At 52.7% G+C, this 17,230-nt stretch overlaps 1 protein-coding gene across 1 annotated transcript in view; it reads left to right on the plus strand.

Moving 5' to 3' along the window:
* Positions 1-9,484: 9,484 nt before the first annotated feature.
* Pde10a (phosphodiesterase 10A) overlaps positions 9,485-17,230 on the plus strand; it is a 201,710-nt gene continuing 193,964 nt past the window's right edge. The window contains 2 exon segments of the mRNA XM_004651088.3: positions 9,485-9,871; positions 9,873-10,386. Of these exon segments, the coding sequence (XP_004651145.2) occupies positions 9,485-9,871; positions 9,873-10,386 (901 nt within the window).

The following is a 17,230-nucleotide window of genomic DNA, read 5'->3' on the forward strand; positions in this document are numbered from 1 at the left end:
AGAGGCATCCAGGCCCTGAGGAAGAGGTTGTGTGGAGTTTAAATTTGAGAACAGCAAATGGATTTGGAGATGGATAGTGAAGCAACATTTGGAAGATCTTTAAAGCCACGGGACTACATACACCAAAAGAAGCCAAAACAGTGGATTTTATGTTAGGTGTCTTTTACCTTAACAAAAAATTTGTTATTTATTTAAAAATATTGAACCTCTTGCCAAAAAAGGGTAAATTGACATGAATACATAGAAAACCTATGAAATGTCTTCACTCAGTGTGGTCTGATCTGCATGATGGGTCAAAGGGCCTGAGACGCTGGGTACACGGAGGGCCGTCTGTTAGATTGCGTACCTTAACGCGTCCAACAGAGACACTCTACCGCGTAAGGGGACATGTGCAAAGTGTTCTTCAGGCTCCAAGATGACCACCATTCGTCTTAAAGGGTCCCCATGCCACTTGGCTTCAACTCTTGCTTCAGTTTGTCCCCATTCTTGTCTTCATAGAAAGAATGGACCCTGCTGGCACATCGGGGCACTCTAAGACCTTGTTGGCTCTCTTCTACGTACAACTCAATCCTCCACTTTTAGCAGACTTGCGAGGTGAGAAAAGGGCATGTGCAGGAAATGTTCACACTATGGTGATTATGTCATGGTTCCGTCTTCAATTATATAAGATGATCAGATGGAAAAAGAAAAGCACATTAGGTTTCGCTTGGTTTTAATTGCTGCTTTCCATTTTCTTTCACAAAGTAGGAGGATCATTCAGAATGCACGTGACAGCCTTGCCTGTCCTTACCTGGTTGTCTAACTTGTCAAATGCATGGAATCTGAGTTGGTGGTGACCCTTAGCATTTCTCACTGTCCCTGTGGTAAGGCCTCTTGCAGTGTGGATGAGAACCGACTGCGGCTAACTGGTAACTATGATGTCATTGCCTTGAAGTCACCCTGTGTTTCCTTTCTTTTATTTGATGCATTTTTGTGACTCATTTTAAAAAGCATATAAGGTTATGGCCATCTATGTGCAATAAAAACAGGCTTGGGCTAGATGGGTCATTTTAAAGTGAGAAATATGTCAGAGAATGCAAAGCCATCCAGGAGAGCTCAATGCTATGGATATGGGCACATAATTCTGGGGTGATAAGATTCTTGATTGAAACTGAGGTGGCCTTCAACCTTGGGGTGGTTCCTAGGCATGGCAGATGAATATCTTAAAATAGGCAGAAAGTAAAATTGAGGTTTACTATGGATACTTCCAACTAGACAGGATAGATTTGATTTCTTAGTGTATCTTTTTCACACACACACACACACACACACACACACACACACACACACACACATATAAAACCTGACAGCATTTGAAGTGGGCTAGGGCGCTTACCTAAGATTGTTTTGAGCACATAGGCATAGGGTAAGATCATGTGGCAGGAGCACAAGACTCCTGGGAAGAGATTTTGGAAACTTTCAATGAAATCTCTACCAGAATTGGAGTGCTTGAGGGAGAAGGAGAAAAGCCAGCATTCCTGCCCATAGTGAGTCACAACACAGGCCCTGGAGAGCTGGCGTGGAGAAGTGGCAGCCCTGGAGGTTAGAGACTGCCGCCTTAGCTCCCCTGCTGAACTCATCGCCCATCTCTGAAGACATAGTGACGTCCCGGTCCTGTGACTACGCCAGTGTCTCTTCCACTATCAGGAGAGTGAGGGTGGAGACCCTCCTGGAGTAGTGTTGCCTTTGTTGGTGACTGCAATCTGAGAACACAATGTGGACAGAGTTGTGAACCTCTATTTCTTTTTTTTCCTTTTCACAATTTTTATTAATATTTTCCATGATTATGAAAAATATCCCATGCTAATACCCTCCTTCACCCCCCTGCACTTTCCCCTTTGAAATTCCATTCTCCATCTTATTACCTCCCCATCTCAATCATTCTACTTACATACAACCTCTATTTCTGAATCCAATAAAATGAATGTGGACAGGGAACTATGGGAGAGATGTTGCATACCTGTAGCAAAAATACCACTTTGTCCACCTGTCCACCTGCTTGGCCCATGTTGGAAGATTTCTTTGGTTCTCTGTCAAATCACATAGAAAGCAAATGCCAGAAGGAAAAAAAAAAAAACAAACCAATCTATCAATCTCTGGGCTCCTGTGATTTAGTAATTCTTTCTGTGAGTGCATTTCGCAGGTTCAGCGTACATACTGCCGTCAGAGACCCCAGTAGATGATTTGTGCCCACATACTCTCGAGCAAGTCTTCTCGAACGCTTCCATTGTCTGCTCCTCCTCATAGAGACCCTGATGCACGTCTGTTATTCCACTCACTGCAACCACATACCTAAGAAGATGCAGTTTAAGAAAGGAAGGGCTTCTTTAATTTCCAGTTCCAGGGTGTACAGTATGTCACGGCGAGGATGGTACGGCAGTGGGAAACCGGCTGGTCACATCTCACCATAGCCAGGAAGCAGGGACAGTTAAGATGTGGGCTCAAACTATAAAACATGACTCACTTCTCCCAGTAAGATTCCTCATCCCAAAGGCTGCATCACCTTCCCAAACAGTGCCACCACTTGGAGACCCAGTGCTCAAACACAGGAACCTAAGGGGAACATTTCATATTCAAAAATATACAGGCCTATAAAGTCAGATCAAATTGGACATTTGCTGATAAAAATAACAAAAATTATTTTAGAGTAATTCTTTAGCCCACATATAATTGTACAGTTCATGAAAAGTGAAAGAAAATTTACATACTAACAAGATGGCTGAATGTTTGATACAGGACATAGAGGATTTTCAACCCTTTCCAGAGTTGAAAGATATTTTGATTTTATAATCATCAATGCTGAGAATGCCACTTTACATAAATATGTAGTACAAACAGTCAGAGGTATGTTTAGGGCAATTTCAGAATTTTTTGAAAATACTTTCTTAATCCCAAGTCAAAATTCACTTAAGAAGGGCTGGAGAGATGGCTTGGCAGTTAAGCGCTTGCTTGTGGAACCTAAGGACCCTGGTTCAAGGCTTGATTCCCCAGGAACCACGTTGGCCAGATGCACAGGGGGTCGCATGGGTCTGGAGTTCCTTTGCAGTGGCTGGAGGCCCTGGCACGCCCAATTTCCTCTCTCTCTCTCTCTCTCTCTCTCTCTCTCTCTCTCGATTTCTCTCTTTGTCTGTCGCTCTCAAATAAATAAGTAAAAATAAACAAAATAATTTTAATAAAAAATTCACTTAAGAATTTTTTTTATGAAACTCAAGTCAGCAGCCCAAACAGTTTTTAAAATCAAACCCTCTAACACAATACAATCCAAAGATGTACTGATGTGATACTTTGTTGAGAAAGGGCAGTGAGAAAATATTGTCTTTGTTTTCTGTAATTAAATCCATGTGCTTATATAAGAGCAGAAGACTCTATGTATGATAAAAACACTGCAGTTGATGACGCACAGTGGCCTGGAGCCTGAGCCCAGGTGTTTCAGACGTCGTTGCTTGTGCCGTAAGTGGCATGACAGTACGCGCAGCACAGGAAAGTGCACGCTGTTGGCTCGAAACCACGGCCACAGCGAAGTCATGTATTGCAACACCAGAAATTGCTTCCAGAATCACCTCTCATTCATCAGCATAGTGTTTTGATTTAACTTTTTTTTTGAGGTAGGGTCCCACTCTAGCCTAGGTTGGCCTTGAACTCATAGCAATCCTCCTATCTCTGCCTCCCAAGGGCTGGAGTTAAAGGCTTCAGCCACCACACCTTGCTTGAATGAATTTTTAGCTGTTGGGTGTCTAGAAATCTTTAACTTCTGTCTTTTTGTTCTATAATCCCACCTTCAGTTATATCACCCCATATGGGGATGGGAGCAACATATATTTGGAGAAGCTGTGGTATCAGAGTCTTGAACCCATCATATCCAAGTCCTCAAGAAATCTGTCTGTATGTTGCTCTAACAGAGTACAAGCTACATCACCATTATAAGCCCTCTCTCTTCCTCTCTCTCTTCCTTTCTCTCTCTCTCTCTTCCTCCCTCTCTTTTATCCTCTTGACACTTTTAATAAGAAAAGCTTGGAAGCCGGGCGTGGTGGCGCACGCCTTTAACCCCAGCACACAGGAGGCAGAGGTAGGAGGATCACCATGAGCTGGAGGCTACCCTGAGAATACATAGTGAATTCCAGGTCAGCCTGGGCTAGCACAAGAACCTACCTTGAAAAAAACAAAAGAGAAAAAGAAAAGCTTAGGATAAAACACATTGCTTTCTCCTCTTTAAAACCTGTCCACCTGTCCTCTTCAGGAGCCCAGGTTTGACATCAGAACACTTCACCCCTTTGAGTGAGTCTGCAGGAGCCTGTGCCCCCAAATGCCAACCTGATCTGGTCCTGGTGAAGACAATTAGAGACGATCACTTGTGCTCTTGGCTGTGCCTCCCCTTGCTTTTGAGATGAACAGGAAGGCAATGATTCTCTGATGAAGTGACCCATTTTGGTCCTTATTGTTGAAACTGAGCTGCAAAAGCCAACAATATTTCTTTCTTTTTTCTTTTCTTGTGGCCATCTTGGAAACCTACTAAACATGCTAAAGCTTATGGTGAAACACTGACAATCAATAACTTAATGGGTTTCTAAAGTGATCTGATGCATTTTTAACATCAAAACTTTGAAATTCAGCTCTTGCTGGTCACCCAGCAGTGTTACCTACGAGTATTCATGCATGCCTTGCTTCCCCAAGAGCTCAGTGCTCACTACCATAGACCTGCAGCAGTATATAACATGGGCACCTCCAGGGCTCGACACCCTCACACATGGTGCATAGTTTATTGTATTGAGGAAACTAAACTCTATGCTTCTGCTTAGCAAAACATTCTACTTGTGTCTTATTTCAGTTAAGAAAAACACTTAATCCCTTTTTCAGATGGAATAAACACCAAAGATTTGATATATTCATGAATTATAAATGTGTGTCATGCATAATACCAAAAGTGAATTGAACCTTGATGCTATTGATTTTATTGTATTCTAATCTTAATTTTTATGAATGTATTTATTTTTATTTATTTATTTGAGAGAGAAAGAAGTAGAAAGAGAGAGAGAGAGAGAGAGAGAGAGAGAGAGTTTGAGACAGGGAAAGAAGGAGAGGGAGAGAGGGCACCAGGGCCTGCAGCCTCTACAAAATCATGCACCACCTTGTGCATCTGGCTTGTGTGGGTCCTGGGGAATTGAACCTTGGTCCTTTGGCTCTGCAGGCAAGTGGCGTAACCACTGAGCAATCCCTTCAGGCTGGATTTCCTTTCACAGTGCTGTCAATCAACGTGCCATGAGCTTCGCCATGTTATGGGCCTACATCCCCCGATATTTTGGTGTTTTCAAAGAAAGGGATAATACAATGTATACTGGGTATTTACCTTTTAGCATAAAGTAATAAACCATAAACTGTCTCAAATTAATGTTTTAATTTATAAAAGTGATTTAATGAATAGTAAGGGAAGGAGTGTTTTTACCATCTTTGATCTCTTTTCAAGACTGTCCCATCCCAGATATGGACTATAATACTGTTTTTCTTAACCAGGTTTATAATGGCCTTGTTTTTCTCCCTTTTAGGTTTGACCCTGGCAATACTGTCAGATATCAGCCCTCACTTTAGTCAAGATTTGTTCACACCGACAATCATAGAAATGTGTAATTTTTGGCAACAGGTGACCATTAGGACAGCAAGGACTGTGTGTCTGTTGTGGGCTGGTAAGACCCCTGATGTCAGACTGTTAACAACTAATAACGCAAATCAGATAGACATTAACTTTCTCAACATTCAGTGTAACATGTTGATATGTGTTTGAAGAGTCTCCCCAATAAGTCTATGGAGGGCTGGGGAAGAGCAAGATTCCAGGAAGCTTCCTGGCAAGACAGACTTACAACTGGTACTGAAAGTACTTGGTGGCCATGGGTACGTGAGTCATACCCAGAAGATAAATTCAATTTTAACATATCAGATAGTAATAAATTATCTCATTAGAATATGGAAAATTGGTATAAACAACATGTGGGTAATTTACTAGTAAGTTGAAACGTCTGAGTTCAGGGGGATGACTACACTTGTTTATGAATTGTTCTGCTATGTGTTTTAGGTAAGTTACAAAGACCAAATTAAAGCAAAAGTGCCTGTTAAATAGAGTTTGCTTAACCGATCCATTTTAATGTTTACTTCACTTTGGGTTTTGTGTTAGTAAAGTGGTGAATTTATCATTTTCAAAGAGAACACAAGTTCTTTTCAGAAGCAGTAACATAAAACTTACAGCTCTGAGCAGTAATATGGCTTGCATGTCTACAAGAACATTCATAAAATATTAACCGCCTGAGTTATGAGTTTAACTGTTAAGTTATTAAAAGGGCACAACAATCCATTATCATAAAAATCATATTTTGAGGAAATACCTCATTTATAAATTTCCTAGACTCTACCTTAACCTATAGTTTTGTAAAAGCACATATTGCAAAGTACATAATGACAGGCAGTTATTGTTTCCAGTACAAAAGAATTTTGGGCAATAAAGCAAATAAAAGCAAATAAAAAAAAAGCAAAATAAAGTAACAGAGAATGGGTTTGATTTTAGAGTAGCAACCAGAGGAAGAACGTTTGGGTAAGGTAAATTCGTGGACAGCTGCAAAGATCACTGAGGATGGATTCTTCGCTGGTGCGAACCGGCTTGTGAGCACTTTCCTTGGGGAACGGGCAGCCACCTGCTTCCTATTACAGAAATGTCCACCGAGAAGTGCTCACAGCTTTAATACCTCTGCTGGTGTTGACCGCTCTCTTAATGTGCTTTTAGCTTTCACGCCCTCTAAGTTGGGCTGGTGCTTCATGTGCAAATGAGGAAAATCCGTTCCTTCGCCAAGAACCACGGCCACAGTGCCTGTTACTGCCTTCGCTCATCCCGTGGCTGCGCTGAGCTAGAATCCGATGTCATTCACTCGGATATGGCAAAGTTGTGGAGAAATATCAGATGCTACGGGGGCTCACTCCTGGGTCAGTGGGCTCATTCACGAAAGGCTTCCACAAACAAAGTCCAATGACACATCCTCTCCCAATTCCTGGTGTAAGAGAAACTCAAAGGGCAGGGAAAGAAAAAGAACGCTGTAGACACAGGTCAGCATGTGGCAACACCTGAAGGTACCGTGGAGACAAGCCTTTCTACCTGTGTTTGTAACTCACATCTTTCCAAGCCACCTGTGGCAGAAGGGCAAGTGGCAGAGTGCAGGGCACATCGGTGGACACCAGTTTTAAGGGCAGAGAACACAGATCAAAGCCTCGCTGCCTAGCAGGGAGCACCTCCTGAGTTCATCTCTTTTCCGTTGTTGTTGTTTTCTTGACTTTTTAATTTGCCCAGAATATGTGTCTCTTCCAGCAATACACTGGAGAAAAGAAGGATGAAAAGAAAAAGGAGGAAGGCAGATTCTGGAGACCAGGTTGTGTCCTGATTTGACAAAGGCTCACGGAACAGTATTTGATGTTTCCCCGTTGCCCCCTGCACCTTCAAGGTGGCTTACATTTAAATTCAAAGTAAAATTTCTAGTAACGAGAAAATCTTTTTAATGTCTCCAGAAAGTGCAGCTGCTTAAAACCTAAACGACGAGGAGAAATCCCAGTCCCCTAAGCATGTGGCAGCCCCTTCTGCGGGAGCGCGGGGCCGGGACCCAGAGCCAGCCGGACTTTCCTAGAGGCAGCCCGTGTGCGCTCCGTGCGGGCACCGCACAGACACCCCAAGGCTGCAGTCGGGGGACGCCGCAGCGCGACTCCCTCGGCCTGGCGTTTTCTTCGCTTGGGGGAAAAATTGTGAAAACAGAGGCTCTGCGCCCCCAAGGTAAGATTCCAGTACCATTTTCTGGATGATCTACAGTTCAGGGATTCCTTGCTGAGTATGTGAATGGATTGCCTCCGCTCAAGGCAGACGTCCTGAATTGGTCTACGGTTCTTCAAGACGCCCCCCGCCCCCGCTCTGGTTTTTACTGGGAGCGAAAAGAAGCGCTGGGGACCGACAATCCCCCAAGTCCACCTGGGGCGGCTATATCGATGCCACTCTTCACTGTGGCGGGCTTGCATGGGAGTCAAGAGAAGCATTGACTACGAAGGACTCTGGAACTAGCTTGGAATCAAAATCCTGGGAGTCACGTGGACTGAGATTAAAACCCCGCGCAGGGGGAGGACGTGGTCTGGGGCGCAAAGCCCAGGGTCCGCGGAGCTGCTGCGCCACGGAGCCCGGCGAGCGCTCTGGCCACCACCTGGCTCTGGCTAAAAGCTGGGCTGTGGCGTGTGGGCTCCCTGCGGGAAGCTGACCCAGTTGAGGGAGTCCGGGATGTGCGTCCCACCCTGGGGCCACCGGGCCGTCGCCCCGTCCTCCCACCCAGAGCGCCAGAGGCCCCTTAGGCGCCAGGGCTGGGACGCGCCTCTCTGCGCTTTCTCTCTTCAAGTTCCCGAACTTCTGCTGTTCTGGTTCCGAGCGCCCATTGGGCGGCCGTTTCCTTCGCTAGCAACTTGTCTGGACTCCCCGCCGAGGAAGGGGTGGGGTGGCCCTAAGGTGCCTAGCGGTGTTAGAGCGGCGGTCTCTCGACTCTCTGTATTGTGAGCCACAGTTGGCACGTGCCATCCCTAAGCCCCACTGGGAAGAAGAGGAGTGGGGCACATGAACTTCGTTTGAAAGTGGATCTGGGAAAGGCAGTCTTGGGCATGAACTATCTTTGAAACCTCAGTTTACTGCCCCGATTTGCACCCCCTGCTGGATATCCGAATTTGCACTCCCCTGCAGGGAGCTCTGGTCGGCTAGCCCCAGGCCTCCCTGGCTCGGGCCACCAACGCGGCTCGCCCAACGGCGCACAGCTGGAACAGCTGCCTGGCTGCGGGGGTTTCGAATCGCGACCCAGATGTAACAAAGCGCGGCCGACAATCCGCGGACCCCGGCCCGCGGGCCGGCTAGGGGTGTCCTCGGTGCTCAGGGTGCGGTAGGGTGCGAGGGGCCTGGCACCGAGGGGGCGTCCCCAGCGGGCGCGCGACGTGGGCGCGGGCGACGCCGACGCGGGGAGCGCCTGCTCCGCCAGTGGGCGTCTTCTGTCGCCGCCGCCGCCGCCTCCACGGGCCGCGGCACTGCGGCGCTTCTCCCCGCTGCTTTCCAGCGCTCAACGAGGCTGAGGCGCCGGAGCGCGCACGGACCACGCCGCGCCGCCGGGCAGCGTCTCCGCCGCCCCTTGCCCGGGTCTGGAAGGAAGCGGATCGCGCGCCCTGCCCGCCGTCAGGCGCCGCCACAGGGGACTCCTGGCCCCCAGCCCGGCTTTCTTCCCGCATCCCAAGCCGAGCGCTCGGTGAACCCCGAGCCGGAGACGCAGGAGAGGGGGAGAAGGGCCGGACCGGCGCGCTTCGGAGGCTCGGCCGGTCCTGCGGGGGCGGAGCCCGCCGAGTCCCTCCCGCCCGCCGCCGGCCGCCCGCCCGTCCCCGCGGCGGCACGGGGAGGAGGGCCATGGCCAGCCTCGAGGAGCCGCTCCCTCCCCGCCCCCAGGATCGGCCGCCCGCCGCTGGGGCCCAGCACGGCAGCGGCCCGGGCCAACGAAGCCCGGAACCCCCGCGCGGCGCGGCCAGCTGGGGGAGCGCGGTGGGCCTGGGCCTGGCCCCGGAGCCGCCGGGCCGAGACCGGGCGGAGCTCGCCGCGCCCCGGTGCCCGCCCCCCTCCCCTCCCCCCTCCTCCGCCTCGGCAGGCCCCGCGGGGGTCCCAGGAGCTCTCTGGGCGCTGAGCGCCGGCGGCTGCGGCTGGGTGGCGGCCCGCGTTCCGCTGGCGCTCGCCCTCCCCGCCCCGGCCCCCTCCCCCCGCTCCCCATCTTCCTGGCACTTCTGGCCGCCGCCCCCCCCGGCCCCCTCCCCCGCTCCTCCCCGCGCGTCTCCCAGGAAGGGAGGGCGCAGCGGCGGCGGCCCGCGGAGGAGGCGGCGGCGGCGGCGATGCTGGCGGAGGAGGAGGAGGAGGAGGACGGCATGAGGCAGCTCCCTTGAGCGTCCCCCCCGGCAGTAGTCCCCGCAGCGGCGGTGGCAGCGGAGGGCGGCGGCGGCTCCTCTTCTTCTCGCCTGCGCTCCACCGTTTGCTGCTCCCAGCCCGCGCCGGGCCCCGGCCGCCGCCGCCGCCGCCGCCGCTGCCACCGCGGCTGGTCCTCGACCCGGCGGCGCGCCGCGCCCACCCCCCGAGCTCCGCGGGCGCCGGCCTCGGTCCCGGCCCCGCCGGCGGCCCAACTCCGTTGTGGCCCCGAGGCGCCGGCTTAGCCCTCGCCGCCGCCGCCGCCGCCTCGCCGCCGCTCTTCGGCTCCGACATGGAAGATGGACCTTCGAATAATGGGAGCTGCTTCCGAAGGCTGACCGAGTGTTTCCTGAGCCCCAGTAAGTGGCCTGGCTCCCAGGTCCCCGCGGCTGGGGCGGCGTCTCGCCCCGTCGGGGCTTCTGGGGGAACCTGGATGTCGCGGGGTGTCGGGCAGGTGTGTGGGTGCGGGTGTGTGCGCGCCGCACTTCCCTGGAGGGGCAGGAAACGGGTGGCACCTCGGTGGCGTGGGGGAGCGCCGGTTAGCCCGCAGGGACAGCGGGTTTTCCGGTGCCCCGCGTGCGCGCGGAGGGTGGGTGACCCAGAGCCGGACGTTTAGAACCGAACCCGCCTCCGGCCCCCTCCCCCCGCCCCCGGGCAGTCCCAGCCACACCGGCCAGGCCCATATTTATTTTCCCAAGTTTGCCGCTTTTGCCGGCGCTGCCCTGGGATGGCCGCTTGGCTGGTGTAAGAGAGCTTCCTTCCACTTGCGGGTCCCTGCGGCTGGGGTGAGGCCAGGCCGGGGCGCCGGAATCCAGAGCTTCCAAATGTGAGGCCAGCTCTGTCCCCGGCCTTTGGTGACCATGATCTGGTGTGGACCAGTGGGATGGAACGACATTCACCCCCTAGGGCCCTCACGAAGAACACATCCCCCCCCCCCACACACACATAGCCAGAGCCCAGCCCATCTAACGCAGATGCTGGGTAGCCGCGGTCCGGGTCGGTAAAGAAAGGCGAGGGCCAGTGGGCGTTGTCATGGAAGAAAGGAGCGCCGCCGACCCGGACCCGCGGGACGACCGTGGAGTGACCATTCCGACTCGCCTCTCGCGGGCGGGCAGGCGCGGGGAGAAAGTGCGCTGGGGCTGGGGCAGCCGAAGGCGTGCCATGGTGGAGGGGCCGGGTCAAAAGGAGAAATCAAGGCAGAGCTAAGCTAAAGGAGGGAGGAGGCGGGCGGGAGATGTTCAGGAAAGAGGCGCTGGGTGCTCATAGGAGCGAGTCGTCGTGGTCGTGGTCGCGGATGGAGGGCGAACCGGGTGAGGACCGGGAGGGAGCGGACGAGGCGGGGCAGGTGGGAGCGCCGGGTGCTCGCCGAAGTCGCGCCCGCAGGACGCCTGGCGATCCGGGCGCCGGCTGGGCCCTGGGCTCCGCCTGGGCTCCGCCTGGGCGCCGCGGTCTGCCGCGTGCGCACCGAGCCTTTGTCTGGTCCTCGCTCGCGGGCCGCGCTGGAGCAGCGGCGCTTTCTACTGGCGAGTCTGGGCCAGGTCGCTTCTCCTTTCCAGCCACCGCTTGCTCTTCGGGGCCTCGACCCACTCAGAGCTCCTGGGCACCCAGAGCAGAGACCTTTCCACCTAGTCCAGGCTCAAACCTGGCCCTTCTGGGCGCCGTTGGGGTTCAGCCACTAGAAGTGTGATCATGTCCCTACTCCGCAGGGCCTCCATTAATCCTGATTCCCAGGCGCGGGCTGCCTTACGGTGGCCACATGGCCAAGTGGCCACTCCCGCCAGTAAATTTCTGCTTTACTTTCCCATTGATTTGATTGGCTAGCAGGACGTGGGCCCTGTGCTCCTGGCTGACCTTCCCGGTCTGTGGCCTCCCTCAGGTATCCATCTACCTCCCCTTCCTGAGGCTGTGTCCAGTGTATTCAAGACCCCTGGATGCTGAGGTTGGAAAGGCGCGCCTGTGCGTATGCAATGCAGGCGCAAAACCTGAGGCCTCACCCTTAGATGGTGGTCAGCACTGGAACTTTTGCTGCTCCAGTGAGACCCTATGGACTGGTCATGGACGGAAGGTGGTGGGAGAGGGTGTGGCAAGCTGGGTGTCTTGGGGGTGCTGGAGCAAACCCAAGGAGGCTTGAGGATTCCCTTCCAGGCATAGTTGTAAATTCTTTCTCTACAAAATAAACATCAATACTCATTTGGCAACTGATGTGGGACTGTGTGTGTGTGCGTGCGCGCGCTCGCGTTTACATGCTACTGTACTAGCAGTAACAGATACTGTCTGGGGGAGATGGTGGTGGTGGTGGTGGTCCAGAGGCTTGGGTCTTATCCGTTTGGCAGGTACACATTTTCTGGAGAGGACGCGAGGAGGTTCTGTGTACACCACTGTGGCACGTGTGGTGGGGGCTGGTGCAGTGACAGGGGTTATGGGACAGAACAAGCAAAACAAGCAGCTTCAGGGAGATGGCAAAGTTGTCCCAGGAAACCCCAGCCGCTTTGCCTATGAGAAGACACAGCGGGGGGAGGGCCTTCTGAGGGTCCCATTCTGCACACAGTTCCAACCAGAAGGGATCAGACCAGTTATAGCCAGCTCACCCTGGTCTCCCAGGAGCTGCTTGAGGCCTGGAAGGGAGCAAACTGGCTCATGCACCCTTGTCCACGACGTCGCTAGTGTGTAAGTGCTAGGACATTGTAAGCAGACTCACACCCTCCTTACTCAAAAATGGAAGAGGAGGATCCAGGGAAGACTGTGACTCTCCTGGCCCCACACTGGGTGTCCTTGTTTCTGTGGTCCAAAGCTATAATTTTCATTTAAAATTTGAACCTTTTTGTAAACAAAAAGTTTCTGTAAGAATGTAAAAATGCACAGATGCTTGTTGAGATAGATGTATCTTAACTGTTGGGTTTGAATGGCTGTCGATCGTTCAGTTTGGTCTGTTGGTCAGCCAAATAAGTTGTCACATACAGGCTGCTGAGTCCACCTGTTACTAGAACAAATCTATGGCATGATTGTTGTCCATGGAAGATCCAGAGGCCTAGGTTCATTGCTATACCTTAGTGCTGCCTTTTTGTTCACCCAATCTTGTACTGAGCATCACTTCAGAAGCCACTGAACTTGGGTTCTTTACAGCCCCAGACTCCAGCAAGTGTTGTGGAGCAACCTGCCAATGGCAGGGGTGAGGCAGCTGCCCAGGAATGGGTTGTGTGTGAATGCCCCCTGGCATATTGGTTCCCATGCCCAACACGGCTGCTCTGTCCTAGTGGGGCAGTCCCTGCCTTCACGTCATTTCCTGCCCTCAGCTGACCTCTGCTTCACTGCTCAAGGAGTTGCTGTTGCTGACTGAGCAGAAAATTCTTAAGTATTTTATTTATTTATTCTTTATTTGCAAGGAGAGAGAGGGGGAACGAGAAAAACAATGTCCCCCCAGGTCCTCTTGCTACTGCGTGGGTACTGGGGAGTCAAACCCAGGCCATCAGACTTTGTAAGGAAGAGCCTTAACCACCAACCCATCTCTCCAGCCCAGAGTGGGGAATTCTTAAGCATGGAGGGTCCCGATCTGTTGCCTAGCACGTCCCTCGAGTGCACTTTGCAGAGGGTGGGGGGCGTGTGTACAGGGCAGAGCTGGAAAGGGAAGCCATGCTGAGAAAGGCCAGTGTGAATTCCACCCAGTCTTCTGGAGGAAAGGCCGGCTGTGTGTTGTCGGTGGTTGGAGCTGTCACCACGTTGTGACCTGGCTGGAGAAGATGCGGTGGGTGGGGGGAAGAGCACAGCACCCGGGGAGAAAGACTTGAGACTGCTTTGAGAATATTTCTCTAAGACAGGCTGGAGCCACCGATACCCCACATTTCTGTATGTGATAATTCCACTCCAATAGGGAGCTATTATAAGGGGTATGAAGAGTTCCAGGTAAGGGAAACTGATGGTCAGAGAGGATATGGAGAAAAGGAGAGGTGTGTGACTGCCCAGGACACTGACCGTGCCCTGGAATATTCTGAACAGCAAATACGTGTTTTCAGGGACTGTGGGTGATACAGATGCCCACACCCATTGCTGACCGCTCTTTACTCTGTTTGTTGAGGCAGGAGCACTGTGTGGCCAAACCCAGAACAGATGGAGAGATGTAGAACCACTTGAAGCGCAAATGTGTTCAGCGCACCAGGACTACCCTAGACTAGACATTAGTGTCTTTTCATTGTCTCTGTGAGGCCCAGGCTGCAAAGGGAAACCTGTCGCCCACAGCACAGCACTGGGCATGGGTCTAGATCCCTTAGGAGACCAGTGACAGCTAGTAGTGAGGACACATACACTGTTCAGGGAGAACCATTTGGAGGAGGTGAAAATGGTACCTCCTCCCCCCCACCCCCCGACACACACAGGGACCCGGCACACAGGCATGGCTCTCTGTAGAAGGACCAGCAAAGCAAGACTGCACTTCTGCAGGTGGGGTGTGGGCAGTGAGTTGCCATCAGCTACCTCTGGAGGGGTGAGCTAGTTTTTGGCTAGGTCTTCAGTCCAGAGGGCAAACTATTTAAACTGGGTGGTGTTGGTGCTATTTGGATTGTTAATATGTAATTTCATGAAATCTGTTAATTTGAAGGGAAAAAAAAAACCCTGTATGACACAGGTGCCCCCTGAAAGTTTAAGTGCAAGGCGATGGAACATGAAAGCCTTCCATGATACCAACTTGATATATTGATCTTGACGTTCGCAATAGAACTTCTTCCGTCCCAGAACAGCACAGTGCAGCGGAGGGTGAAGCAAGCATCTTATCTTGTTCACTGGAAAGCAGATCAAACAGGGCATGGCCATCATTCACTAATCAATGGCCTGTGAGGTCCCATTGATTTAAAAACAGCTCATGCATTCTGCGGATAGAAAGGGTAATTTATACGCAAAAGGGAAACTCTTACTGTGGTTGAAAACGTTTTTAATTCTCCTTTACACTGCACGTCCAGTTCCGGGCTGATCTTTCTCCAGGTCTGTCTAAGGGCACAGCAGGCACCCGGCCTTCCTCACACCTGTGGCACTGTCAGTCATGCCAGCATGTCCTGCTCCTCTGCTAACTGGCTCGTCCTCCCTCTAGAAGGAGGAGGTGAGAGGACAGGCCGGGCTCCGTCTCTGTCCTATTGCTGAGACTGGGACGGCGGCTGGCACTCATGGGGCAGGGACCTAACCACCTGTGGGGGAAACTCCAGGGTGCAAACAAAGTGGCATGGCATCAACGGAAGAAGCATGGCGTCTGTGTGTGAGGAGCCTAGACGTCCCAGACCATGCGCCTGGAGTACACTCAGTTTTAGGGGCTACCTAGGCAGTATGCTCGACAGAGCCAGCTTCTCCCACTGGGCACGAAGCTCTAAGAGCTGCAGGAGGTTACTTCTGTGTCCCAGTTGCTGAGGGGACTCCAGAGGAAGCCACAATCAGACACCTGCTTGGAATGCCTAGCAGGGACTTCATGGAGAAGCCAGGCCAGTGGCTTGGAGGGGGCCAGAGGGTCACCCTGGCAGAAGCCCTGGGAAGACATTGTGGGTGGGAAAGCCCCCCCCCCCCGAGCTGTAGGTGGGCTTAACCTACTGCATGGTAGGGGAGGGTCACTAGAGCTAAGGACCCCTGACCAGGAGAGATCCACAAGGACTGCCCAGAGACAGGTGCGGAAGGTGGGCCGGGAGCCACGTTCCACAGTGAGTGGGGATTCCCCCACTGTGGAGGCAAAGGCCTGACCTATGACGACAGTCCCAGCAGGAAGGAGGAGATGGGAGCTAGACCCCAGGGACTATGTGCCTGACGCTTCATGACGGGAAGGTTGAGGACAGGGTGGCGGGGCGGGGCGGTGGCATGTTAGTGGCCGGTAGAGACTGGCGTCCTTGGTTCCTGGATTGGAAGGTCAGCTGTATGTGACTGGGCTGGGGGTGGGTCCGCACCTCCAGTATGTCTGCCTCCATCGGGGTGGGTCTCAGGGCCTGCTTTCCAGGGTGTAGGCAGTAACCCACCAGGCAAGCAAGCAAAACACCCCAAAGAGAGTTGCCTCGGGCCTGTGCGGGTTGGTCTGGAGAGGGGTTTGGGTGGCGCAGCCTGGGAGTGTTCAAGAGAAGAGCAGACCTCCCCCCAACACCCAGGCACATGGCCCCAGGCTGATGGAGCTCCGGCTCCAGACCCAGGAGATCACTAACACCAGTGAAGGCGACACATTGGCCAGAGCAGGGCTTGTAAGTTAGGGGAGAAACTACATCACTCCTTGTTCCGGGAGGGCTTTGGGAAGGCTGTGAGTCCGTGGGTGCGAGGTGAGTTACGCCCTCAGAGGCGGACCTGGTTGTGGTTTGGAGAATGGATCTTGGGGCTCCTGCAGAAGCAGTGTGTGGAGACCACTGGGACAGAGGGAGGACAACAGAAATGAGATGCACCAGGGGCTCCCCGGGGACTTCCGGAGGCAGCAGGTGGGTGGGGGGAGCAGGGATGGCCAAATGCATGCTTTGTTTTCAGTTTGGAGCTGGCTGATGGGAAAGGGGTTTGCTGGAGGAAGAGCGTGGCTGGCGCAGGGTGCGGGTTTGTGTGGTGAGTCTGAGACGTCTACCGAGTGAGCACAGTTGATGTTGAGAAGGTTGGTGGACAAGGCTGGCGTGACGGCCGGCGAGTGAAGAGGAAGGCTGGGGTGGGTGCCCGCAGAGGGGGCTACAGGGTGCCTAACGTGAACTCGGCTGTTCTGAGAGAAAGAAAGATGGGGTTGGTTGACAAGTAGTGTCTTGGTGCAAGGAGGGAAAGGATGGTCCTCTGGGATTCTGGGGCCTGAACCAGATGGGAAACTGCAACATGTGATCCACAGCACTGAGGCAGGAGGATGCAACTCAGAAGTGAGCTGTGGGAGTGAGAGTGAGCAGGGCATGATGGGAGGGAAGAAGAACGGAGGAATGCGCCGGACAGGAGCATGCTGAGTATGAGGAGGTGATAAGGGACAGACGTGCCATGGAGCCCGAGGAAGAGCCTCCAAGATCACGTAAGGACCAGTGGCCTTGATGTCGCGATCTGGAGTGGGAGGGCCTCACTGGAAGCCCCATTTCAGTGGGGTGAGGGTGGATGGCAGGCAAGCCTTGCGTGGGCAGGTTAGTCCTCCACAGAGGAAAGGTATCCTACAGCTGTTGTGCTAGTGGAGAAACTCTGGCTTCTTCCCATGGGCATGCTGGACAGTGTGCATTTGCAAAAGGAAAGAAGTGAAAG

Source organism: Jaculus jaculus, chromosome 9 (assembly GCF_020740685.1).
Source record: "Jaculus jaculus isolate mJacJac1 chromosome 9, mJacJac1.mat.Y.cur, whole genome shotgun sequence".
Taxonomy (NCBI): domain Eukaryota; kingdom Metazoa; phylum Chordata; class Mammalia; order Rodentia; family Dipodidae; genus Jaculus; species Jaculus jaculus.